This window comes from Notolabrus celidotus, chromosome 1 (genome assembly GCF_009762535.1).
Source record: "Notolabrus celidotus isolate fNotCel1 chromosome 1, fNotCel1.pri, whole genome shotgun sequence".
In the NCBI taxonomy this organism is placed as follows: domain Eukaryota; kingdom Metazoa; phylum Chordata; class Actinopteri; order Labriformes; family Labridae; genus Notolabrus; species Notolabrus celidotus.
The window spans coordinates 7,035,502-7,059,644 of record NC_048272.1 but is presented as its reverse complement, the minus strand read 5'-3'; the positions used below and the strand labels follow the sequence as shown (position 1 = coordinate 7,059,644).

The window sequence follows — 24,143 nt, the reverse complement described above, 5'->3', positions numbered from 1 at the left end:
GATGGTAGCTCTACAGACAAAGACTTGAGTGATGAGTTATTGATCTGGTTTTTCCTGACGCAGTCAGCAAAAGCAGAGCAGAGTGATAAAAAAATATGGGCCTGTAAACAAAAGGAAGACAATCCTGGTTTAAATGTTACAAGTATGTTGTGTTTGTAAGCACTAAATGCTGCATCAGATTAGTGTATTTGCTTGATTTTGGTGTATTTATTAGAAAAAGCTAGAGGAGCTTATTTTATAGTCAGTCATTAATTTTAACCCCCTGCTTAAAAATTTAAACTTAGTATCTGATGCTAAAAGAGTGCTTCCACGCTCATTCTGGCTGCATTTTCACTAGAAAAAACACTTATCTTCCTAAACCTTGCAGCTATTTTATAACCTGCATACCTTCATAGTTATTCACACCTACACTTATAACGTCATCTTGATATGTAGGAGGAACATTCAACGGAGAATCGATGATGTAACAAACCTAGCTGCCGTCTATTTAAAGGCTGGAGATTTTCAGAGAAATCTTTACTTTGTGTCGAGTGTTTGGCAGTAAAGAAAAAACAGAACAGAGTAGTATTGCTGAGTTGAAGAAGTGAAGGAAATCATTAATAATAGATGGCTACAGATGGAGGGTGTCCCCTGGCTGTAACTTGCCCGGTAGTGAAAAACACCTAAAATAACACTAATATATCACAAAGCACACAGTGTGTGGCAAAGAGGACAGAAGCTTCCGTTTTCAGGAGTAATTAAGAATTAATTTATGACTGTTGGCAGCAGAATTGTGGGAATTGTTATTCATTCTCTGCTCCAAAAATTATTCACATCCTCAAAGGGTTAAAGACTGTCTGATCACTCGCTTTTTGGTTAAGGGGAAAAGGAAGAAGTTGAAAAAGAGTTTAAAGAGGAAGGGAATAAAATATGCTGATTTATACAGTATGAATATTTGGGTAGTTGCCCCATCTTCTTGTTGTGAGGTTAAGTGGGTCAAACTCTGATTTTTTAATGTGATTTAAAGATTCATCTCATCTTTGAAGCATCATGCTAGCTGATTTATTATGTGCATTAATACTAAGTAAATAAATAAACTCACACGCTGTACTGCAATATATGTTTGAGGTACCTGTGATTCACTGCAGTGTAAAATTGTATAACACTTTTAATTCAATTTCAATAGAAAAAAATCAACATTCTTATGCGTACATTATTTGGCAGATTCAATTTGAAGTTACTTCAAGGATTCAGAAAATCAATCAATCAATCTTTATTTGTATAGCGCCAAATCACAACAAACCTTATCTCAAGACGCTTTTACAAACAGAGGAGGACCAGACCACTCTATGTCAAATTATGAACAGAGACCCAAATTCAAGACAGGGTAGGACTCAGTCTGAACCCACCTTAATCCACCATGAGCATTGCACATCGCAGTATTTAGCTAGTTACAGTGGCGAGGAAAAACTTCCTTTTAACAGGCAGAAACCTCCAGCAAAACCATTCTCATATTAATACAAAGAAATAATCAACTAATGAAGTCTGAAGTATTGTACTTTGTGTTAGACGCTTATTCACAATCTGGAATGTTTGACACATATTGTGTTAAGCAAAATATGTTGAGATAAGAGGTTCTGCTTGATGTGTAATTTTACTTTAATACTAAACAACATTAAACCCTTTAGTTAACAGCCTACACATACATGGAAATCATGCACACATGGGCAGGTTTAAAACTTAAACTCAAGTCCACTCTATAGATTTCTAGATGTTGTTTCTCATCGCCTTTTTTCAAATCAACACAAAGAAACAGTTTTGCTATTGAGAAGGAAGTATTTATAGATTGACAATGACTATATTAATGAATGTGATTAAATGATAGACATAACATGCTTTTGATTGATTTCCCAAGAGGGGAAATCCCGCTTTAAATGCAGCCCACAGACAAAACAGTGAAAAGGTTAATACAGCCAACTAATACAATACGAGCATCATACTTAGTTTGCATACTAACAACATACTTATAGGATTATGACTGTGCTATATGACTGTGCTATATAATGTTGGCAATCATTCATTTAAAGATTTATCACAAGTCGTGTGCTGTTGATATTTATTTACATGAAAGAACATTTGAAATGTTCATAAATCAATGAAAACCTACAGAAAAGTCACTTCTGCACAGTTTATATATGTAATCTAAAAGCCTAAAACAGGAGGTTTAAAGTAAAACACTTGCATATTTAATAAAGTTGTAAGTTTTATAAAGTGATTATGTAGTTCTTGTTTATTGTAGTTGTTTTTTAAGATGATCCTTCGGATGTTGTGGTGCAGCATTGTCACACTTCTGTGCAGATGTTTAGCAGCTGTGCACTCTGTCTTCATCTTTTTCTGATAGCAGGTGCATAATCTGCTGAAGCACCACTTCACTTCCTCTTTCAGTAAAACCTTATTCCCATGTTATCCATCCATCCATTATCTTTACCTCTTATCCTGGTTGGGGTTGCTGGGGGGGGTGAAGCCTATCCCTGCTGTCATTGGGAGCTAGGCGGGGTACACTCTGGACAGGTTGCCAGCTTATCACAAGGCCAACATGTAGAGACAGACAACCATTCAAGCACACACACACTCACTCACACCCATGGACAATTAAGAGTGATCAGTCAACCTGGTGAGAATGTTTTATGAAGAGGAGGCCGGAATAGCTGAGAAATAATGACTTTAACTAACATGACAGATAATTTTTGCTGCCGAACATAAGGTCTGCCATTAAATACGTATAGGTCTGCATTTATGTGTGTGTGTGTGTGTTTGTGTTTGTGTTTGTGTTTGTGTTTGTGTGTGTGTGTGTGTGTGTGTGTGTGTGTGTGTGTGTGTGTGTGTGTGTGTGTGTGTGTGTGTGTGTGTGTGTGTGTGTGTGTGTGTGTGTGTGTGTGTGTGTGTGTCTTTATTCTCTCAATAATGGAATCATTTCCATTGTTCTCTGCGGAACATTAAAAGTATTTTTTTTTTCATCTATTTGTGCAGCTGTTTAGGAAGCCTGGAATAGTGTCGGTATTTAAATGTGTGGGCTCAGTCACTCCAAGTCCAGGTTGAGTGGCACTTACATATTCCTGTGCACGGCTGTGGGTGTCAGAGCTGGAGCCGCAGGTGCTTTTAAAGCAAAGCGGCAGAGACACTGAGTGAATGAGTGAGTGGGTGAAGTGGGCGTATTTTCATTTGCAGGCAGCAGAGAGAACAGTCAACTGTGTTTATATCCATCAGTGCGGGCTGTAGAGCCAGGTGGGGCTGTTAGATCCAGTGTGCAGGAGTTATCTGAGAGAGGGATTGAGATTTTTATGATGTAAGATGTTTGAATCACGCTCTTTGACTGTCTGATCAAACATGTTTTATTTCATGTATTTTCCTCTGTGATCTACAGCTCCACTGTTCTGCTTCAGTGAGTGTTGCTGTACACTGGCATGGGGTGTGTGTGAGTGTGTGTGTGTGTGTGTGTGTGAGTGTGTGTGTGCAAGCGCTAAATTGCTCACTGTGATTTGGGAGGGTAGCAGATTACTGAATAGCTGTGATAATGTGTGTAAGAAAGTTGGATGGAAAATTTGTGGTACGTGTTAATAGTGTGTGAATAAGCGTTTGTGTGTGTGTGTGTTTGTGTGTGTGTGTAACTGTTGGGCTGTAGGCGTTGGCAGATGGTAGTGTGAAGAAAAATGAAAAAATATGTATCAGCCATCATCTTCGCTGTCCTTGAAATGAAAAAACGGAGTGAATGATTCTGTTTATCTGAGTCACTCTTACAGTAATATGTTGAACAACAGGTTGCTATCCCTCGTCATTTCTCTCAAATCTCTCTTTAAACAGACAGCGAGGATCAAACACTGTATGAAAATGACTGAATTAAAACCACCCTGTATGTGTTAATGATGATCAACTGCTGACCTCTGTCTGTGAGGAGAGTCTGTTTTTATCCATCTCTGATTTTTCATTAAAAAATAAAAACACATTTTTGGTGTGTAGTGGGCAGACAGTGCTTGGAACAAGAGCAGATAAATGTTCACACTCTTGTTTTTCACACCAGCCAAGCACTAAAAGCCTCTACAATTAGCCTTTGATGGATGCCATGAAAAAAAAAAAATCTTCTAAAGGCACAGAAACCATTTTAAAACCCTGAGTGATTTCACTCAGATGTTGTGTTCAGGTTCTCCGAGCTAAATTTTCAAAACCTTCTCTCAGTTTATCAGCTGTTTGCAGAGACCAATACCAGAGTTCTCTTGCTCTAAACAAAGATCTATTTACCTCAATGTTTGATAGCTTTGGGCAATAGGGACTAAAAACGCATCCAGTTTGGACCTAATGAAAGTAAAGGTCAGTATCACTGAATCTAACTTTTATAAGTCACTGCTCTGAAATGTGGTTAGACTTGCACTTGCAGTAATACAGATTTAGATGTTTGTCTTGCCAGAGCTCCTTCTATCTGGATTTAGGATGAAAACCCTGATGCGAAAGTGTGAAAACCAGCTTTGTTTTTATTCATGGCCGGTAAACAAACCCCAGCTGCTTATTGAAACACAGAGTTGCCAGCTTAATAAAGGTCTAAGTGGGCACTGGGACATTCTTTACATCTTTGTGGATCACATGCATATAAATGTACTGGTACATGCATGCTTTTTTCCAAAATAGTGTGTTTAACCCCGACTGGTTTCTGGAGAGGCATTATCAAGCCAAAAGATGGCAGTCACCATATTTTATTTCAGGCTCTAACTTATGGTGGCCCTGAAGGACAAAACAAATTTACAAAAGATGAAACATTTCTACAGAGTTGGAGACAATTTTACATTTTAGAAAACATTTTTAAAATGTTATAAAAAAAATTACATCAGCAAAACACTTTTACCAATGCCAAAACAAATTTACATTTAAGAAAACAAACTTACAAAAGATACAAACACTTTTACAAAGCTGGAGACAATTTTACAAACGATGGAACACTTTTACCATTTCTGAAACAAATTAACATTAGATTTTTACGGAAAGGGAATGTACCAAATACCGGAATTGATCTGGAAGTGATCAAGTGAGGGGTCAATTAGTTTGTTTTGATGGAGAGAAACCAAACGGAGTAACATGGTTTACATATTAGGACATCCTCGGGTCTCTGAGTGAGGTGTCAGACCTCAGATGAAAAAGCTTCATGTCTCCGCAAAACCTTCATCATGTGTCAGAACTCAGACCACTTAGCCTCAGGCTAAACGGAGTCAGGCTAAAAGGAGTCAGACTTAACGGTAAAAGTGTTCCGTCATTTGTAAAATTGTCTCCAGCTTTGTAAAAGTGTTTCATCTTTTGTAAATTTGTTATGTCCTTCAGGGCCAACATACTAACTAAACCCAGGCTAATCTAAAAAATGGGAGAAGTGGAGTTGAGGCCTTGTGCCTGGCTAACAGCTATAATTTGCCCACCAGTCGATGAGTTTTGCCTGTAATTATGCCTGTATTGATATAATCATTCCCTTACTATAATCAAAAGTAATGAGTTGGAAAATAAATAAATAAATGATGAGACCCAATACAAGACACCAATGTTAGCATCAGACTGTAAACAAGCTTAATTTAGCTTTTGGAGCCATCCTCCAGTGGACATTGTAGGAACTGCAGGTGTTAGCACTTCCACACTGGCTTCATTTTTCAACCCTGGAGATTCCTCATATAGATATGTCACTTGTAGCCAACTCTTGGCGCCCTTTTTAAAGTCAGCAGTGTTCTTGACACTGATTTGATTTGCACACCACTTACAAGCAATCAATACAGTTTGAGTAACCCTGTGGCAGCAGTGACCAGCATCAAAAATGACCAGAAAGAAGTAGTCAGTGTTCTTCTTGATGGATTGGATGTAGAACATAAATTGAAATCAGTATTGATTTTATTCTGTTTTTACAAGCAGTTCAAAACTCCTCTCACTAGTTTAATGTTTGACTTCTATGGTGGTGGATAGTACACAAATGACAGGAAACTAAGGCTATGTTCACACGTATGAAGATATTTTAAAGGACCGTTTTTTTTCTGCCTGTTACTCATCCCATGTTGCTGTGCTTTGTGACTCTACAATTTAGATTATTTGCATCTAGAGATACAAATTCCAGGCACTCATATGTATACATTATTGTGCATTCTCCTCAGTGTTTCGCTGTGAAATGTCTTTGAGTGTACCTGGTCCAGTGGCTCTGTATAGCCTGTAAAATGATGAGAAGAATAAATCACAGATACAGCTCGAGGTCATGTATCTACACAGCTATTGATCACATCATCTTCTTATTCTCCTGCATATTCCTGAGAGGTAGAGTCTCTTCTGATCTGACTCTCAGCTGCTCTCAGTTTGGTGTCTTTGGTCTTTCTGCTGGGATCCTCTCATTGGATGACGCTCTCCTGTTACCTAGCAGCACAAACACACCTGTTCAGGTTAAAGATCTCTGAAGAATTGGCCTGCACCCAGGGGAGGTGCCTGCTGCACTTGGGTAGACGATCCCCTTTTTATTATCAAGTGATGTTGTGAAATGTAATAGTGGTTTTGAAGTATCTTTTATTGGTTTAAAAATAAAGCTGGTGTAGATTTTTGTGTTGATATATAAAGTTAGATATATCAGGTGTATTTATGACATCTTATCCACCTAGTTTAATTTCTCTCTCTCTCTCTCTGTGACGTTCCTCTGGGATCAATAATGACCTCCTTTTTTGGTTTTGTGTTGGAGGGTAAAATTGTAATGTGTGGTTAGAGGTGTTTATATCTTAGTTTATGTCCTGCGATATGATTTGCTTTGAAGCCTCTAGAAGCTTTTAAACCAACTTAAAATTACTTATTTGCAAAGTAGTGCTTTCTACAGATAAACCCACAGCTCAGTTTTCATTATGAATATAATTATGAGCAGAAAGTCTAATCTATAGCAAACACTTTGTAGACAGTCTATATTGTGCTCTGCCGAGTTGAGAATGGGCATTTGTCGCCCACAAACAGAGACAGAAAATGAGTCTCCTCCTGTCTAAATAAAAACGGGATCTCAGAGGTATCTGAGCGATTTGCTGCTTTAATGATTCATGCTGGCAGCAAACACAGGGTGTGGGCACCAGGATGGACTTACAGAGGACTGTAAATAGAGCAGAGGAGACGTGTTTGAATTATTGATCGAGATATTCTGTCAAATTGTGACTGTGAGCCCATCCCCACCATGCTGTGCCGCTCACCTGGCAACGTACAGCTCCTGCTCAGGAGTGCATGTGCTGGAGACGTCCAACAGGGAGGAACTGAACACTGAAAGGCATTTTATCCCGCTTCACTTAGCCAGAAATATATACATTTGTGCCAAAAATGTGTGACTTCGGCAGTGAAGAATGCCTCAGTGTCGCTGTGACTGAAGTCTAAAGCAGCTCTGTGTGCTGATGTGATGTTTGACCTGTTTGAGTGCTTTAAGACACCATTGTTTTCTTGCCAACAGCTAGCTGCTGAATTAATAACGAGACAGACCGCAGTGTAACAGAAAGGGTTTATTTTCCAGCCGGCTGGCCAGCCGTGGCTGTTTGTCACCAGGAAGCATCAGTAAGAACATGACAGCAAAATGTTTTGGCCTGACAGGATGGCTGTTTCACTCCATTTAGTAGCTCCTAGAGCAGAGTGACAAAGTGACATGTCACAGGTTTTTCCGCCACTTCAAAGCGGGGCATGTTGATGATGCTGTCAAAGATTGCTTTGCAAGGATCGGTGTCAGAAAGTCATTTAAAGCAAAAATCTAAAGAGCATACAAATCAATCTTTAAACATCCTTTAAGAAAAAGTTAGATGGTGAAAGTTTGAGTGTTCCCAGGCTCAACGATGAAACATTCCTGTAGTTAGAGATGTGAGTTAATGTTTAACAAAAGGTTTTGCCTGAATGCTCTGCAGCCTCATGGGAAGAGTTCTTTCTCATGAATTAAGACTCAAGAAGGCTCAGCAATCAGTTGGTTAATTTTAAGCGTCATCTCGAGGCACTTAACATGAAGAGAACTGCTAGACTATAGCCATGTGGCATTCCAGTTTTTTTTCGTTACATTACTGTACATAGACAAGCTAGTGCTAAACCGTACACCTTTTTTTTTTACACTAGGTTAAACATTGTAAAGTCCTTACAACTTTGTCTCTACTTTTCTCAGACTGCAGGTCAGTTTATTGGTTCTCTGTAAATGAAAGTTCAGAGTCATTATCACTAACTAAATTGAAAAGTGATTGACTCTGACTGAACAGACGTATTCAGCAGCAGTGATAAAACTAAGTAACCTGCTCTCAGTGGGCCTAGAGTGGAGGGATGAATAGTCAGAGAGTAAATAAAAGGCCTGTGTGTCAGTGGGTGAATGTGTGCATGTGTGTGTTTGTGTGTGTCAGTGTTACAGTAGAGCTGTAGTACAGAGGAAGTCTTCCACTCTGCTGACTGAGCGGCTTTGACACAGATTCCAGCTCATGCATGGGAGCGCGCAGTCTCGCCTGAGCAACTGCTGCAACCTCCGTCCTGAGCATTCGGACAAACTGCACATGTGAGCTGAAATGAGGGGCAGAGGAGTCTGAGGAGGACAAAGACTAGATAGAGAGACAGAGCGCCATTGTCTGCACATGTCTGACCCAGTGTTGCTCTGCTCTTCTCCTTCAAGTTGATCATTACTTTCTTTGAGGGTTTACTGTGGACTTCTGAACTTTTCTGATCCTTACTGTTCAGCTTAGTGGGATCCATTGATGACATTTTTAATCAATTAATCATTTGTCTGACAATTTTTCAGTTACTTACTAATTGTTTCTTCTGTTCAGTGTCAGAAAGTTGCATTTAAATGTTACTTTTTTAACGAACAACAACCCAAAAAACAAAGATTAACATTAAACAGAAAAGATCACAAAACATATGAAAGTGAAAGTGAAATGAATTGGCTTTCTTAAAGTTTTGATCAAAAGATTATAATAAAATGATCATCCCTCAAAAAAGGGATTTTATTTGTTATAGTCAACTCAAATCTTCAAACTGTGCTAATATGATTTTCTCACCTTTTGTTTTAACCACACAATGTATCAAATGATTCAGAGGAAAACTAACAGAGTTCTTTCGGTTTATAGAGTCAAGATAGATGTACTTTAGGGGAATCTTCTGAGTTATACTATGAGTCAGATTGTGATTATAAGTAGGACTAATCTATTTTTGTGTGTGTTTCTGTTGGGCTTTATGTTTATAAAAATGAATTTGTCACATTTCTATTTAGAGTAATCGTCACTGCCTCTCCAGATCGTGACTGCTCTCACACTTCCAGCTCAATGCACTGAGATATGAAGGTTTCCCACTAAATCTGAATGGAGCACAAACTGCATGATCTCTCCAGAGGGGGGGAAGCCGTGCTGGGTGTGACACATGGGACAGACAAATATTAACACTGAAGATACATTCATGGAGAAAAACAGGGGTTTTAAACCTTGGATCTTTAGATATGCTTTCACTTTCATTTATTTTTCATCCACTCTTGTATATTTTAACAGTACAGCTGTGTATTTCAGTTGGATAATGTCACACTGCTATGATGGCACATACAGAATAGCTGCAGTGACAGAGCGTAAAGCAGTGCGGAGTCCCTGAGGTGGAACATACAGGGATGTCTGAGCTTATGCTGCCTGTCAGAAACAATATTAATCCTCATTACTTCTCCTTCTCCATCCATCTTGTTCTCTCTATGTCCAGGAGAGCGCTGCGAGCTGTCGTCCCGCTCTGGCCGCTGCGCTCCGGGAGTCTGCAAGAACGGTGGCTCCTGTGTCAACTTACTGGTGGGTGGATTTAAGTGCGAGTGTCCACCGGGCGGCTATGAGAAACCCTACTGCGAGATGACCACACGCAACTTCCCCCCGCACTCCTTCCTGACCTTCAAGGGCCTACGCCAGCGCTTCCACTTCACCCTCTCTCTCACGTAAGAACCCCCTGCTCCACAGCTGCAGTATGCTGCAGAGCACCTGGTCCACCTGTGCTTCTCTGTCACCTTCCAGTGATTCACTCCATCCACCTCCACATCATACTCCTGCATGCTTGCTATCCTGAAGTGTGCCCACCACCTCACATTTATGTAACCATAATGGTTTTAATGGACATAATAGGCTCACTGAACAACAGCCATCTTCTGTAGAGCCACTTTTGTATCAGAATAAAGTTCCTGTTCTAAAAATACAGAACCAGCACTAAAACATACTGCCAATCAGAGGTGTGAATACTTCACTGGAGTGCAGGCTGTGACGCAATAATGTGACTGAAGGTGAGCCTGAGGAGCAGTGTTTTTGAAGAAGGGGGTTGAGTAAGATGAATAAGTTAATCCTGCAGCAAAGAGAGAATCTGATCTTATTACAGTCAGTGTCAGTGGTCTCTATGAGCCGTGAGTCCGTGCCAGGCCGAGAGCAACACAGCTGACGAGAGGGAGGTTGTGAGGGATCAGTCTGCTGACATTATGTATGTATGAAGGCTATTATCATATTGAAAGAGTTCTAGTTGTTTTCTCATATGAACTCCTCCTTTCCAGCTTCAAGCTATAGTTAATTAGCCTTTAAAATTCATATAACTGCACACATTTATACCCACCCTTAGATGTTCCTCACTTCATAAAGAAAAAACAAAGCAGAGCAGTTCACTTTAACCTGATACAATACCTCTAAAAACTCTTTGAGAGATTAAATAAACAACATCTAACTTAATATGTGAGCATTACAGACACGGAGGGAGGTGGATATTGATGCCTGTGGACAGAGCCAGGCTAGCATTTCCCTTCTTTCCTTTTTGCTCAGCTAAGCTGAGTACCTCAATACGCTGACTTAAACTATTTCTTTAACTAGAGGGCACTTGATTTCAGAAAAGAACTTGAAATGCTGATAAAAAATCCCACTCCAGACTATTTTGAGGTTGAACTTTTATCTGACATGAGAAGTGCAAACAGAAATGTCATTACTAATGCTGGCACTCTCTCTCAGAGATAGAGGTGCTATATGTTGCTGTAATTATCATTCTGTAAAAATAGCAGAGACTTGAGCTCAAGGTTATTTTTTTCCTACATAGCACAAAAACAAAAAACAGCAACCTCAAAACTTCTCATCTAAATTTCATTACATTGGTTTTAAAAGTAGTCAGTTTTACATTTTGCAAGGCTTCACTTCTGCCTTTATTCCACCTTAAGGCAGAGCCTTTTAACATAATCAAAGTTTTGTGAAGGTGTTTTTCTGTAGATGAATATTTCAGTTCTTTTTCAACCTGTTTCAGATCATTGGTTGTGATGCAGGCGTAGCAGGGTGGGAAATTGATGCTGAAGCATGTAATCTATGTTGCCTATCATTTGGAGGGGGTTTGTGGAGGGGGAGGGGCTACAGAGACAAGCAGATGAGCTGTGAACACTGAACACATGCAAAGACAGCAGGACTCCCAATCTGCATGGATTCTCCACGTGATGAAATGTAATCATCGATAAAAGCGGACCGTGCTGTTTGATTTCTGTCACAACAAGGGACAACAAGTATCAGCTCTCGGATGGTATCACAGAGAATATGTCCGGCTTTTTTGCTTCACTTATTGTCATTCTTGTCACCTTAGACGTGCTTGGCAGGGGTGGGCTCTCACAAAAGATGCAGGTGAAAATAATACACCCCTTGAGAGCTTTATTGACACGGCCCTTCTTTAAGCCAGGTTCAGATGACATTGTTTTTTGATGCAGAACTGCTCAAACCAGTTTTGAAAGTGGTCTACATTTCACTGGCAGGTCACAGAAGCTGTGAAGTAGCTGCTGAGTAAAAGGTGCCGGTACTGAGAGCTCCCGGCAGGTGAGGTCAACAAGTGTCTCTGTTACCTGAGCCCGCGCCGATCAGGTTCTCCCAGAAAGAGCTTCTGTTTTGATGAACGACTCAGGATGTGGATCTTGTTCTCTTAGTGTGACTGCTAATTTTAGGTTTCATTCGAAGCAGCTCCTACTGTTGGCTTCTGCAATTAAGGCTGAGGTTCAGCAGACAAAGACAAGGTGTGTTACAGAATTAGAACAAACAAGGTTGTAACTCTCTCTGTAGTGCTATCCTTAATTGTCTGTGACTGAGGTTAAACTCATAAGAGCTCACAGAACTCAAGGCACAGTGGTGCTTTGTGATAAATCTAAACCTGAATCTACAAGCTAAAAGGCTTACAAGTAGGTGTAGGAGGCCTTTTCTGTCAGAAGCCTCTATATCTTAACAAAAGAGTCGTCTGTTCCCTCTGCACTCTTGAAACAGATTATTTTTTAAATGCTGTACGGAAAGAGAATCCCCAAACTAATGGAAGCTTACTCACTGGTGATAAGGATATGTTGTACCAAATACCAAGATGATCCCTGAGTCATTTGTTGAGATCCTCTATTAAAAAAATAAGAGGTAGATTTTGTTTGTTTTTTAAAGAAAAGCCAAGGGATCAACCTTTAAGTTCCTCCTCTCTGTGCAGTGAAATATTTCACCAATATTTCCCGAGATATTTCAGTCTGGAAGAAAAATGGTGATTCAACAGTCTGACGCTGCCATCCCCGGAGCCAAAAACAATATCTCAAGGTTTAAAACAAAGACGCTCTCCTCCTCCAGGTGTATATATTCTACATACGAGCACAGATTTCTGTGTCTATATTCCACTCTTACAGGCTGTAAAATCAATATGAGGCTCTTTTCTTTTTCCTCCTCACTGCACACATCGTATGAAATGCAGCATGTAAGCATTGCGTGACATGGTTCCCTACATAAGGGCAGACTGGTTGTTATTTTTACTGATGGGTGCCTAATGTGACACGCAGTGATGCCAGTTGAGTCACTATTTAGCTCTGCTTGATTACTCTCATAGTTCAGAGGGCTCAAGGGGGCAATGTGGAGAAGCCTTTTACATCGATCCATCAAAGACTGAAGCCCGCGGAATGAGGAGTAATAGACTCTGGATGGATATTCAGGTTGGCGTTGTGTGTTCTTTACAGCATATATATCTGCCCTGGATTGTCTGTGCTCTGTCTCAGCTCTGACTATCAGCTGGAGCATTGGCACCCTCTTTCCTCTAAGGTCGTGATTATCGTTTTCCTCTGTAAGCAGGTCAGAGGTGCTGTGCCCTCTGGCTCCTTTCCAGCTGAAGAATACTGCACAAACAGCATCATTTACAGAACACCCTCAAACCATGAGGACTGGAGGAGGGGGATGGGCTGCTCATGTTTTCTGAGAGCATGTAGAGTTATTTGGATGTATGTGTGACATCCTCTGTTTTGCATTCAAGGAAAGTAAAGCTTTATTAAGCTTAAATTTAAAGAAAAAAGCAGACTAAGTCATTTTTTTCTGTGCACAGTAACCTCTTTTGAATAAGTAATCCTTTGAGCTTTCTAGGAAAATGTGCTGCATGTTAACAGAGTTAATGACCAGAAAATACAGATGCTAGTAACTCACACATGCCCCTCAGTTGGCAGATGTGCACAAGACTCATAGTTTTGTCCCCTGTGGGACTGATAATGAATACGCCCTGTCCTTAAAGTAGATTTTTTTTATAACATACTTTCACACATCACAGTGACCCATTTCCACAGATTCAGATTTACGAGCACAGACCTCAGCTAATAGGTAAAGTGTGATGCTTTTAAAACCACGTGCTTTGATCATGGATCCTGAGTGAGCCGTCTGGTCCCTCAGTATGAACCACATTAGCGCAGATATATCTAAATATGCGTTCATATGCATGGATCATGCAACACGTTGTCTCTGGGTGATCTGGTTTCAGCTGCATCAAGATTCAAACCGATATCTGACACTAAGGCTGTGGTAAAAACACTCACAGCTCTCTGTTTTATCTTACTTTGAGAGAAAAATTATTTTAAAGCTGTATTTACTCCGAGCTGTCTTCTTGTGCGCTTCTTCCTTTCTTAATGTGTTCCTCCACCCTGCTGCTTTGACATTGCCCCAGTTTCCTGTCTCTGTGTTATAGTGTGATTCAGTGTGGCTCTTATATCTATTCATGGCACGCAGGTTGTGTATTCCTTCACTTTTTGTCCCTGTAGCTTGGCCCTGTGTTCATGATTAACCTCATTATCTGTTCATCTTTGTACATCATCTGCATTGTTAAATCCTGACCTTATAATCAGAACACATCACGCCATTTATCTTTGTGGGGAAAAGAGCACTCCAGTCTGAGAAGGAAAGCAAGGTGGATGTGAGGGGATGGTATGGATATTTTAAATGGGTCAGACCGAAGGACCACTGCCCTCTTTCTTTTCTACTCATTTTTCTCTGTTAATGGGGTTTACAGGCATTGCCGACAGCACATGCACTTATTCTGTACACATCAGCCATCTAGCCATTTTGTATCTTTATGCTCAAGGGTCAGAGTTGCACCTGAATGTTTTGTTAATTGAAACAAATCTGAGCAGAAGACCAAAACCAACTTGCTCCTGACAGTTTCATTAAATGCAACACCAGCAATGCCAAGTGAGGACATTTTTTTCAAAGGTTAAGATTATGTCATTACTTTTTATAAGGAGGCTCATTAATTGCTCATTAGTTGCTCCAGTGGGTGCTTCCAGGAGAATTGTGCTAAATGTGTTTTTCAGTAAATAATAAATGAGAGTAACCTGGTTTGTCTTAGTTTGTGAATATCATCCAGGGAAACTGTAGAACTCACTGATGTGTTTGTTTTTCTAGACAACAGTGAGATGTTGCTACTATTGTACAAATGATTAATTGTTTGGGCGCTGGTTGGTCTAGCGGTTCAAATGCATGCCCCATACTGAGGCTGCAGGCGACAAACTTCTGGCCACGACCTCTTGCTGAGTGTCATCCCCTGCTCTCTACTCTCCACATTTACCATCTCTCTTCAGCTGTCCTTTCTTTGCTGGCTAAAATCCCCCCAAACGTATGTTTAAAATATGAAGAATTTTATTCATCTTTGGATGTTGTTGATGATAGGTATTATATCACCAGCATTATTCTTAATTCACTGAATGAACATGGATATAATTAATAATGGAATGTAGTTAAACTATTGTGTTGTAGTAACTAATGTAACTAAGTTAAAATGTGTTTGTTTTTTTTAGGTTTGCAACCAAAGAGCCACATGGTTTGCTTCTCTACAACGGCCGCTTCAATGAGAAACATGATTTCATTGCCATGGAAATCATCAATGAGCAGATACAGCTCACCTTCTCTGCAGGTATCATCACTAATAATTACTTATCTCTATGATTCACTGAACTGGATTGAATTGGTCCAGAGTATTTTGCAGTTCTTCACCTCTTTAACTGTTTCCAGGTGAGACCAAAACTACAGTTTCACCATTCATCCTCGGGGGAGTCAGTGACGGACAGTGGCATGTGGTTGAGGTCCACTACTACAACAAGGTATGAGCAATAATGGAGTCACGGAAGAATTAACTTCACTAACTAACTTATTAACTTCAACATGCAAAAGTAAACAAGTATAGATTGCTAATATCTGTCTGTGAAGATTGCAAACAATTGCTTTTCTATATTTAGCACACTGGCAGATTTATTTTTAAGAATATTTTGACACTGGGAGAAAAAAATATCTGCTTTTTATCTGAACAACTAGATTAGCTAAATCCAAGGAAAACACCAACCTATCAGCACTAAAAGAGGCACATTAGGGTTTCATTTGTTGATTTTGTTGCCTTTGACTGTTTACAAATGTTTTTTTAATGCTAAGCTACGCTGACTAGCTGCTGGTTTCATCCATAGACTGTATAAAATATGGACGTAGGATCTGTGACATCACCCATCTGTTTCTGAAACGCTGTTTTGAGGCCAATCGTCAGTGGCAGCCATATTGCTACAGTGTTCCCGCAGTCAGCTGTGCCTCTTATTGGAGGACTCGTAATCTCAATATCTTCTGAATTGCCGCATTAGAAAAAAATTCACCCCCCTCACAGTGTGAGCCAATCAAGAAATAAGCTATCCAGACTCCACTCGTCTTTTGTACCAGGCTGTAAACATGTTTATTTCTGCTGTAAAGATAATCTGTTTTGAATTGGTGTGTATGTGGTTTCAAGTACTTCCGGAGCCAGCCTCAAGCGGATCCTCAATGAACTCCGGTTTTTAGCACTTCCGCATTGGACTCATATTTTTAGACCGGGGGTTGCCGCTTGGTTTCATCTGTATGTTTAGAGTACATAAATGGTTGTGATGTTACTCCTTTGAACAAGGTTGTGCATGTTGTACCTTGTCTAAACATTAGTTATCTACTTCATTTCCTCATTTAATTGCTGTTCAACAGCTGACACACCTTTGGTTAAATACCAGTGTGTCTGCCGCTGCCCTTCTCATCAGGTTTGACAGCACAACAACACCAGACATTTCTGAAGACATGCAGAATGAAATCAGGCTGCAGGTTTGATCTCCTGCTCACAGAGAGTGCATTTTTGTATTGCTGTGAAGGCTGCAGAGTAAGAAAGTAAGAAAAGCCTCATCTCTATAATTCCCTAACTATGTTAAGTGAACACAGTGAGAGAAAAACCTGAGCTATGGAAGTTTTTTGTACTGGCTCTTTAGAGTCGGACTTAGAAATCGGTGCTGACAGGCGGATGGTCTGGAAGAGAGCCAACATGCCAAAGAGATACTGACAGAGACTCAGACAAGAGAGGAGGAGGAGGAGGAGGAGGAGGAGGAGGAGAAGGGAGGGGGTTTATGAATGAAAGCCAGCTACAGAGAGAGAGAGGGAGAGATAGAAGGCAATGTTTCTCCAGACTGGACTAAATATGTTTTGACTGATACATTTCTCTATAAGAACATCACAACAGCTCAATCAGTGAAGACATGTATGGAGCTGTTGTCTCTGCTCTCTCAGTGTTTTCCCACCCAGGACCAACACACAGGATGTCACATTTTCATCTATTCAGGAAGTCACTTTGCATCATAAAGATGTTGCCAGGCAACACCCCTGCTGTTCACATTTTCTATTGAGGGTCTATGATAACATGGCTGTGTCAGATTTTAGGGGGAAAAAAGTGATGAAGGGGGGGAAAGTGGTCGACATTTGGATGAAAAGTGGTTGCTTATTTGCCAGAAAGACATCAAAGTCTCATTAATCACTTTAGGACAAAAACCTGAAAATCAAACAACTTTGAGTTTTTGTCATTTAACTGACCCCGTAGCTTTTATTTCTGTATGTGTTGTAAAATAACATGACCCTTTTAATGTGAAATTTGCATCTACAGTGTGAGCTGTAGAACATATTTCTTCAAGTTATAAAGGCGGCGTGTAGATGATGGACTTATGGTTTGATAAAAACTTGTTGACACACGAGAGCTGATCTGCTTTGATGCAGAGTTCCAGCCTATTTGGTTGCTCGTTAAATAATGTTTGAAGTATCTTTCATTTATTGATGATGCATTAAATCTTAACTAACCCCTTGAGCTCAGGGAAACTGGATCATTTCTTAATGGTGAGCTAAAGGAGTTTTATTAAATGTATTAAACATGATGAATTCATTTGGTATAGGGTGAAATCAGTGTACTTGTATGTGGTCATGATGTAGAATACAAACCTTAAGTTTAGTATTAGACAGCCCAGCAGTGTCCAGGTTCCTCCCCTCTGCTCTAGCTGAACTAATCCTCCTCTCGTCCTCCACATCCTGTGAGTCGCTGAGGTAGAAAACTAGCTCCTCCCACTGGAGGTATCCCACAGTGGCCCCCTCTGACCCGTCCCTGTCCGCAGGGGGTGGGGCAGGGTGAGGCAGTAAGGGAGGGGGGGGGGGGGGGGGGGCATTTTAGATTGAAATGTGGCTTTCAGGATGGTGGGGGACTGTGGAGAATGGCAATGACCGCTGCCTTTGTGTCGGGCTCTGCTTCCTTTGGGACCATGGGCAGTGAATGATGCGGCCCCGGGGAAGGTGCCCCTCTCTCTCTGTTCTCCCGCATGACAGAAAAGCGGGGCAGGAGAGGAGCGAAAGGAGGGTAAAGAAAAGCTGAGAGACGTATTGACTCGGGCTTTGAACGGGGATGCTGCGCTTCAGGGCCGACCTCTCTTGTTGCTATGGTTTTTTCAGTCAATCTTAAATCCCATATTTGTGTTACTTGCTGCCATGTTCCTCCTGAGAAACCCCTGACACCCTCTGTGACAGCCATCTCATATTCCCATAATCTTGTGTAGTGGCAAGTGAGAGCAGTGTTTAATGTTGTCCTGAGTAAATATGTGCGCTCCAATCAGCACTGACAGGACAGGGTTTTGTTTGGTGGGGAGACGACCTGACAGACAGTCATTATTGGAGAGTCAACAGGCGTGACTGATGACAGCAGAGGTCAGTGAAGAGAGCGTCCAATCTGGAGCGCTGCCTGTTCCACCGCTCTCACAAAGCGTGGAAAACAGCATGTCAGTTGATTTCACCTTTGGCAAGTCACTGCCCGTGTTTGCTTGTTTCATCATCAACAAATTTGTAACAGATTGGCCTGAAGGAGCATCAGCTGAGAAGTAAAAAAAAGCCACCTCCAGTTTGTTCCCGTCTACTTAACATTTCAGAGCCGAACAGCCAGTTTCACAGTCAAAAATAAATGTTGGGACTTCCTGTGGGAAAAGTGCTCAACAACAGGGCCCGTTGTTCTTAAAAGTAACATCAGTCACCTGAACTGCAGACCAAGGAGGACGCTTGTATTGTTGCCATGGCCACCAAAATAATAACTTTGAGACCACGAGCATCTTCACATCCTGGAATACTTAGTCTGAACACTAGGCTGAAAAGAAGTCTTCTGTTACAAGTGCAATCTGCATTTTAATAAATCATCCTCGCTGAGCCACAAATCAAGAGAAGCTTGATGATAGAGTTTGTTTTAATAATTGAGGCTGGTAAGAGAGAGTGACAGGAGGTAAAAGGCCTAGGTTCGGAAATGGACCCCGGAAGGCCCTTTGAGGACTAAAGCCTCTGTTCACGGGGTGCACGATTCAAACGCTAAGCTAAACCGGCACCCCAAGGCCAGTAAACTTGAACTGCTTTTCTATCTGACTTTGTAGCTTTTGGTCTACATTTTTTCCTTGTTTGAAATATTTGAAAAACAACCATTTGATAATTATTTTATTATATTTATTAGTTTATTTGACAGAGGCCACGCAAAACAAAAACTGTCATGCAAAAGTTAGCTGTAAGCTAATTTTCATCTGTGGTCCCTGGGCAGGCAGATGTAAAATCATATACAATTGAAATGATAAAAACATACTAGCATTTAAAAAAATACATACTCAACAATAGTCCATCACTAATAACACATTTAAAATTACAACTCATTGTCTCTAGTTTGATGCATTCAGAGGATTAACTCAGTGATCACATGATTGTTTTTCCTTGAGCCATAATTTCCTTGATTGCCATAAAACTTTGTACAGACAGTCATCATACTCACCTACTGAAGAACATGTTATTTATTTACCCAATTGTATTTACTTTTTTGTTTTAAAACTTAATGACCGCTAACTTCACCACTCTGCTATCAGTCTCAGTTTGCTTAGTGGTAACTAACGAACACAAGCTAACAAAGCAGTTAGCATAGTAAAGATGCTCCACCGCAGATGTCTTTCTTATGTGCGCATGTTAGCATTCCTAATTTAGCTGTTAGCTTAAAACACAGCTGTTCCTACACCATAGACTGTATAAATAATGTAGTATCCATGACGTCACATATCTGTTCCTGAGCGCTGTTTTGAAGCCGATCGACGGCGGAAGCCATATTGGAAATGCGGAACTCAACCAGGCAGAGTGTGACGTAAAGAGGCGGAGTAGAGCCAAGCCGTTTTTGTACCAGGCTGAAAACATGTTGATGAATGCTGCAAAGATCGTCTCTTATGAATTGATGTCTATGTGGTTTCCGGTGTTTCTGCAGCCAGCCTCAAGCGGATGCTCAATGAACTGCAGTTTATAACACTTCCGCATGGGCTTCATAGTTTGAGACCGGAGTTTGCCGCCTGGCCTACATTCACACAAAGCAGCTAGCATAGCCGTAGCCTCTCAGTCTAGAGTTCTTTATTTCACTCTTTGATGTGTATTTCAACAGATCACATGTTCTGCTGCTGCTTTTATGTTACAGTTAGTCAAGGACCATTTTCCACTCTGATGGATGCTAAAGATTTTTTCACATCTTTATTATACATCACACTTCACATCACAATGCAGACAACCTCAGCACAATGAACTGACATTTGAGTTTACACAAATAATCACATAGTTTAGGTTAGGTGTTGTAACACAGCCTGATGGTTTTAGATTTCATTTCTTTTTTTATGGTCTCGTCTCATTCATATCACTAACACTCAGCGCACACTGTGATCACAAGACATGGAGTGAGCTCAGGAATTTAACTCACTGCAGCCTCTCAGTTTCAGAGTCATATTATTAAAGGCTCACTGAGATTTAATCTCATATACCCGAGAAAAAAATCATGTGAGAGAAATTAAATTGTGGTGCTGCCTTGAGGCTAAAATTATATCTGTCATTACTGTATTGCATGATGAAATGTGGGTTTTTTTGTCTTGCTGGATTGTCTTTAATAGAGCTGCTGAAGATGTTGCACCCGCCAGTGAAATCTACAGCACATCTCCAGCTGGGTGGTGTTTTTCTGAGCTTTTAATATACAGGATCAGACAGCAAAGACAAAGCTTCAAAACAACAGAGCAATCAATTATCAACCCTGAGACTCATTCAGTCAGTGAGGGGATCTATTTTAGTCAAAGAAGAAAGACCCAGACAGTAAAAGCTTCATGTTGCTGTTTTGAAGCCATGAGCCAGCTCTTCATATCATCTCCACTCATGAGATGAGCTAATTCCCGCTAAATCCTGTCTGAGCAGCTGACAGCTCAAACCCACTGTCGCCTGCAGGTCGGCTGTGTGTGCGAGGGGCGGCCGCTGCTTCCCTCTCAGCAACGCGACACCAGCTTGAACCCACATTTAAGGGTTAATATGAGCTCTAGGTGACCTCTGAGTCACTGGCCAGTTTGTAAAGAGGTCCTGACCTTTTATTGACAGGATCATCATTCTCTCCCCCGCAGACCCCTCCTCCTTTTGTTTCTCCCCCCATTGATTTCTCAGACAATGAAGGAGATCCTTTGTTGACAAGGATGATGTCCTGCAGAGAGCAAGCTCTTCTTCCATGTGTGCTGCGTGTGTGTGTGTGCGTGTGTGCTTGCCAGCCGTTACCTTAAACTACAGCTGTTATAGTATGAATTATTGATCTAAGGATAAGTGGGAATTAAACCAAGTGTTATACAAAAGGTCATTTGTGTTTTTGTTGTTTCCCAGTTTTCAAGGCCCAAAATGTTGATCCAGGGCATAGACTCGCAACTGAGTACAGCCTAAGACTGCCAGAAGTTTCTCTGCTGTTTTACTAATCATTAGAATAATGAGATGTTTTCCAATCAACCTGTCCATGAGTGCTATTGAAGTGCATCTTAAAAATAGTAGCAAAGTGATACTGCTCTACGTTTTTGTCTCTGTTTCATGACCTTAATGCCTATAAACCTTTTATGGTCTATTTGATCTCTCCATGTATATCCAGCTATTTTTGCTGGTCCTGCTTTTCTGTATTTTGGAAATGCAGAAATTCAAATCCTCGTGTACACTGATGAAAACACAAAACAAAGAGTCCATAAATCCTCTGCTGGATAGAGAAAAAAATAAATTCAACAAACATTGAAAAGTTTTCAGATTCTCAGGAGTACACAAAGACTCAGTGTGTATATGCACTGGAATAAACAAATCATTATGAATTCATCATCCTCTCTACCTCTATTAATGATCTCCATATTTATGAGTGTGTCTCTCACTGTCTTCCATACATAGCCGATCCTGAACCAGGCCGGTCTGCCTCAGGGACCCTCGGACCAGAAGGTTGTTGTAGTGACAGTGGACAACTGTGACACCTCTGTGGCCCTGAGGTTTGGTCACATGATCGGAAACTACACCTGCTCTGCTCAGAGCAGCCAATCAGGATCAAAGAAGTGAGTCAGCCAAAAAAGACATTAGAAGAAAAACAATTTTTGCAGCAGGAATTTCATAAATAACCTTTGTTCCCTGCCTTACATCCTCCCTCATCACTCCTTTATTTACTTCATTAACTTAATTGATTACATTCTTTGTAGCTTCCTCATTAGAAGAGATAGTAAACTTGTTTAGAAATGAAGATCCACATCTCCAGGGTGTTAGCTAAGCTTTGCTTTTTTTTTCTTTATAGCGATGTTATTCCTTTTTTCTGTTTTCATCTCCAGAGGGAGAAATAGAAGAAATACAACTGGAAAACTCTCTGTGATGAATATTTCATGCATCCCCCACCCCCAGCCCCTCCATTAGTGTTTATGATGTAAAGGCAGGGCAAAACTGTGGGTGCATAAATGTTCATGGGTCTCTGTGTTTTTCAGATCACTGGACCTGACAGGCCCGCTGCTCCTCGGAGGCGTCCCAAAACTCCCAGAGGACTTCCCTGTCCGCAACCGGCAGTTCGTGGGCTGCATGAAGAATCTGCGAATCGACAACCAGCACGTAGACATGGCCAGCTTCATCGCTAACAACGGCACTCTGCCAGGTACGCAGCCACCGTATGACCTGCAGGTCGTTCTTCACTTTATTTAAGTAACCTGTGGCTGTTTTGCAGTCAAACAATGTTTTATTGTTAGACCAGAAAGTGAGAGAGAGACAAGCAGAGGGAAGAAAACAGCAAAGACTTTAACAAACACAGCGGGGGAAGTCTCGTCAGTGGAAATGATCATTGTTCCAGCTATGAATAGTTTATCACTCTCTCTTTAACACTCTGAAATAATGAGGTAGAGCAGATCAAACAGATAGATCAACCGATGATTTTCTGCACTCTCAGGTTGTTCTGCCAAAAGACATTTCTGCAACAACAACCCATGTCTGAATGGAGGAACCTGTGTGAACCTGTGGGGCTCCTTCAGCTGCGACTGTCCTCTTGGATTTGGAGGGAGAAACTGTGAAAGAGGTGAGTGTGTCAAGCAGAAAAATCGTAAGATATTAGATATTAGATGACCCCTGACCTGCAGTCATCTGCAGCTTTGACCCGAGACTGTTGTCTACATGTGCGACCAGAGAATTAACTTGTCATTGGATATGAAACTGTCATCCATCAGGGCAAAATAAACAGAAACAGAAATAGATCCTCACTGATGCAGACTCTGCTGCATTTATGTTTACTGTAAAGTTACCCAAAGTGGAAATCAACCATATGCAGTCTTTTGTCCTTTCTATGAAACGATGCCTGGTTATTGACAGAAACTTGATCTGAAACTGTGAGCTGTGAGCTCCGTCACGTTTATTTTCTCATGTTTTGAGGATGTCCAACCGTTTAAGAGTAATTACTTTTTGACATTCGAACACATACAGTAAACTCCTTATGTTTCTGTCCCCGTGTTCTCCAGTGTCTGTTTTTGTTCCACCTGATCCGCTGCAGCTGTTGGCTCTGCTGATTTATGGTTTGCAGCAATCTGAGAAGAAATAAAGGAAGAGAAACGAGCCGTGTCAATGGCTATAGCAGAACAAAACACTTTTTTTAGCTTGAAGAATAATATGTAAAGAAAGATTGAAAGAAGTAAGCAAGTCTTCATGCAGATCAGTTGTATAATCAGAGGATAAGAAGTTGTTCTGCCAGGAGGTAGAGATTGATATTCAAAGGAGAACAGATGTGTTCATTAAAGTGTATGAGCTGTATAGAAAGTGGGCCATAAGGCCGTTTGATCACGTGTTACTGATCTCCAACTGATTTTATCAGCTCTGATAACTTGAATATATTATAATGAACAACCATCTTGAACATCGCCAGATGTTCAGATGTTAATGTAAGGGCAGATTTTATTTCATTGGTGTAGAACTGTAATAAGTGTGATATATAATCAGTGAATCACTAGAATATTAGAGGTGTGTGTTTTGATGATCAGTTTGAGTCAGTTGTCAGGCTAAATTGGCTGAAGAATCAAACAGTCTGTGAATCCACCTTTCAATATGTGAGGATTTTTTACCTTTTGAGTAAATTACACTTGACTAGATATTTTAGGGATAGTCAGACACAATATTTATGAATGAGCCAGTTTCATCTTTCAGAAAATGAACTAACGTCCTTAAGAATTAAATATAATCTTTAGTTGCAGAGCTCCAGTGTTGTGTTTA

General features: G+C 40.6%; 1 protein-coding gene across 1 annotated transcript in view; it reads left to right on the top strand.

The window, feature by feature from the left end:
- Nucleotides 1–24,143, top strand: part of celsr2 (cadherin, EGF LAG seven-pass G-type receptor 2) — a 69,530-nt gene that overhangs the window by 27,455 nt on the left and 17,932 nt on the right. Inside the window, 6 exon segments of the mRNA XM_034686000.1 lie at nt 9,712–9,934; nt 15,071–15,186; nt 15,285–15,373; nt 21,810–21,967; nt 22,385–22,548; nt 22,837–22,962. Of these exon segments, the coding sequence (XP_034541891.1) occupies nt 9,712–9,934; nt 15,071–15,186; nt 15,285–15,373; nt 21,810–21,967; nt 22,385–22,548; nt 22,837–22,962 (876 nt within the window).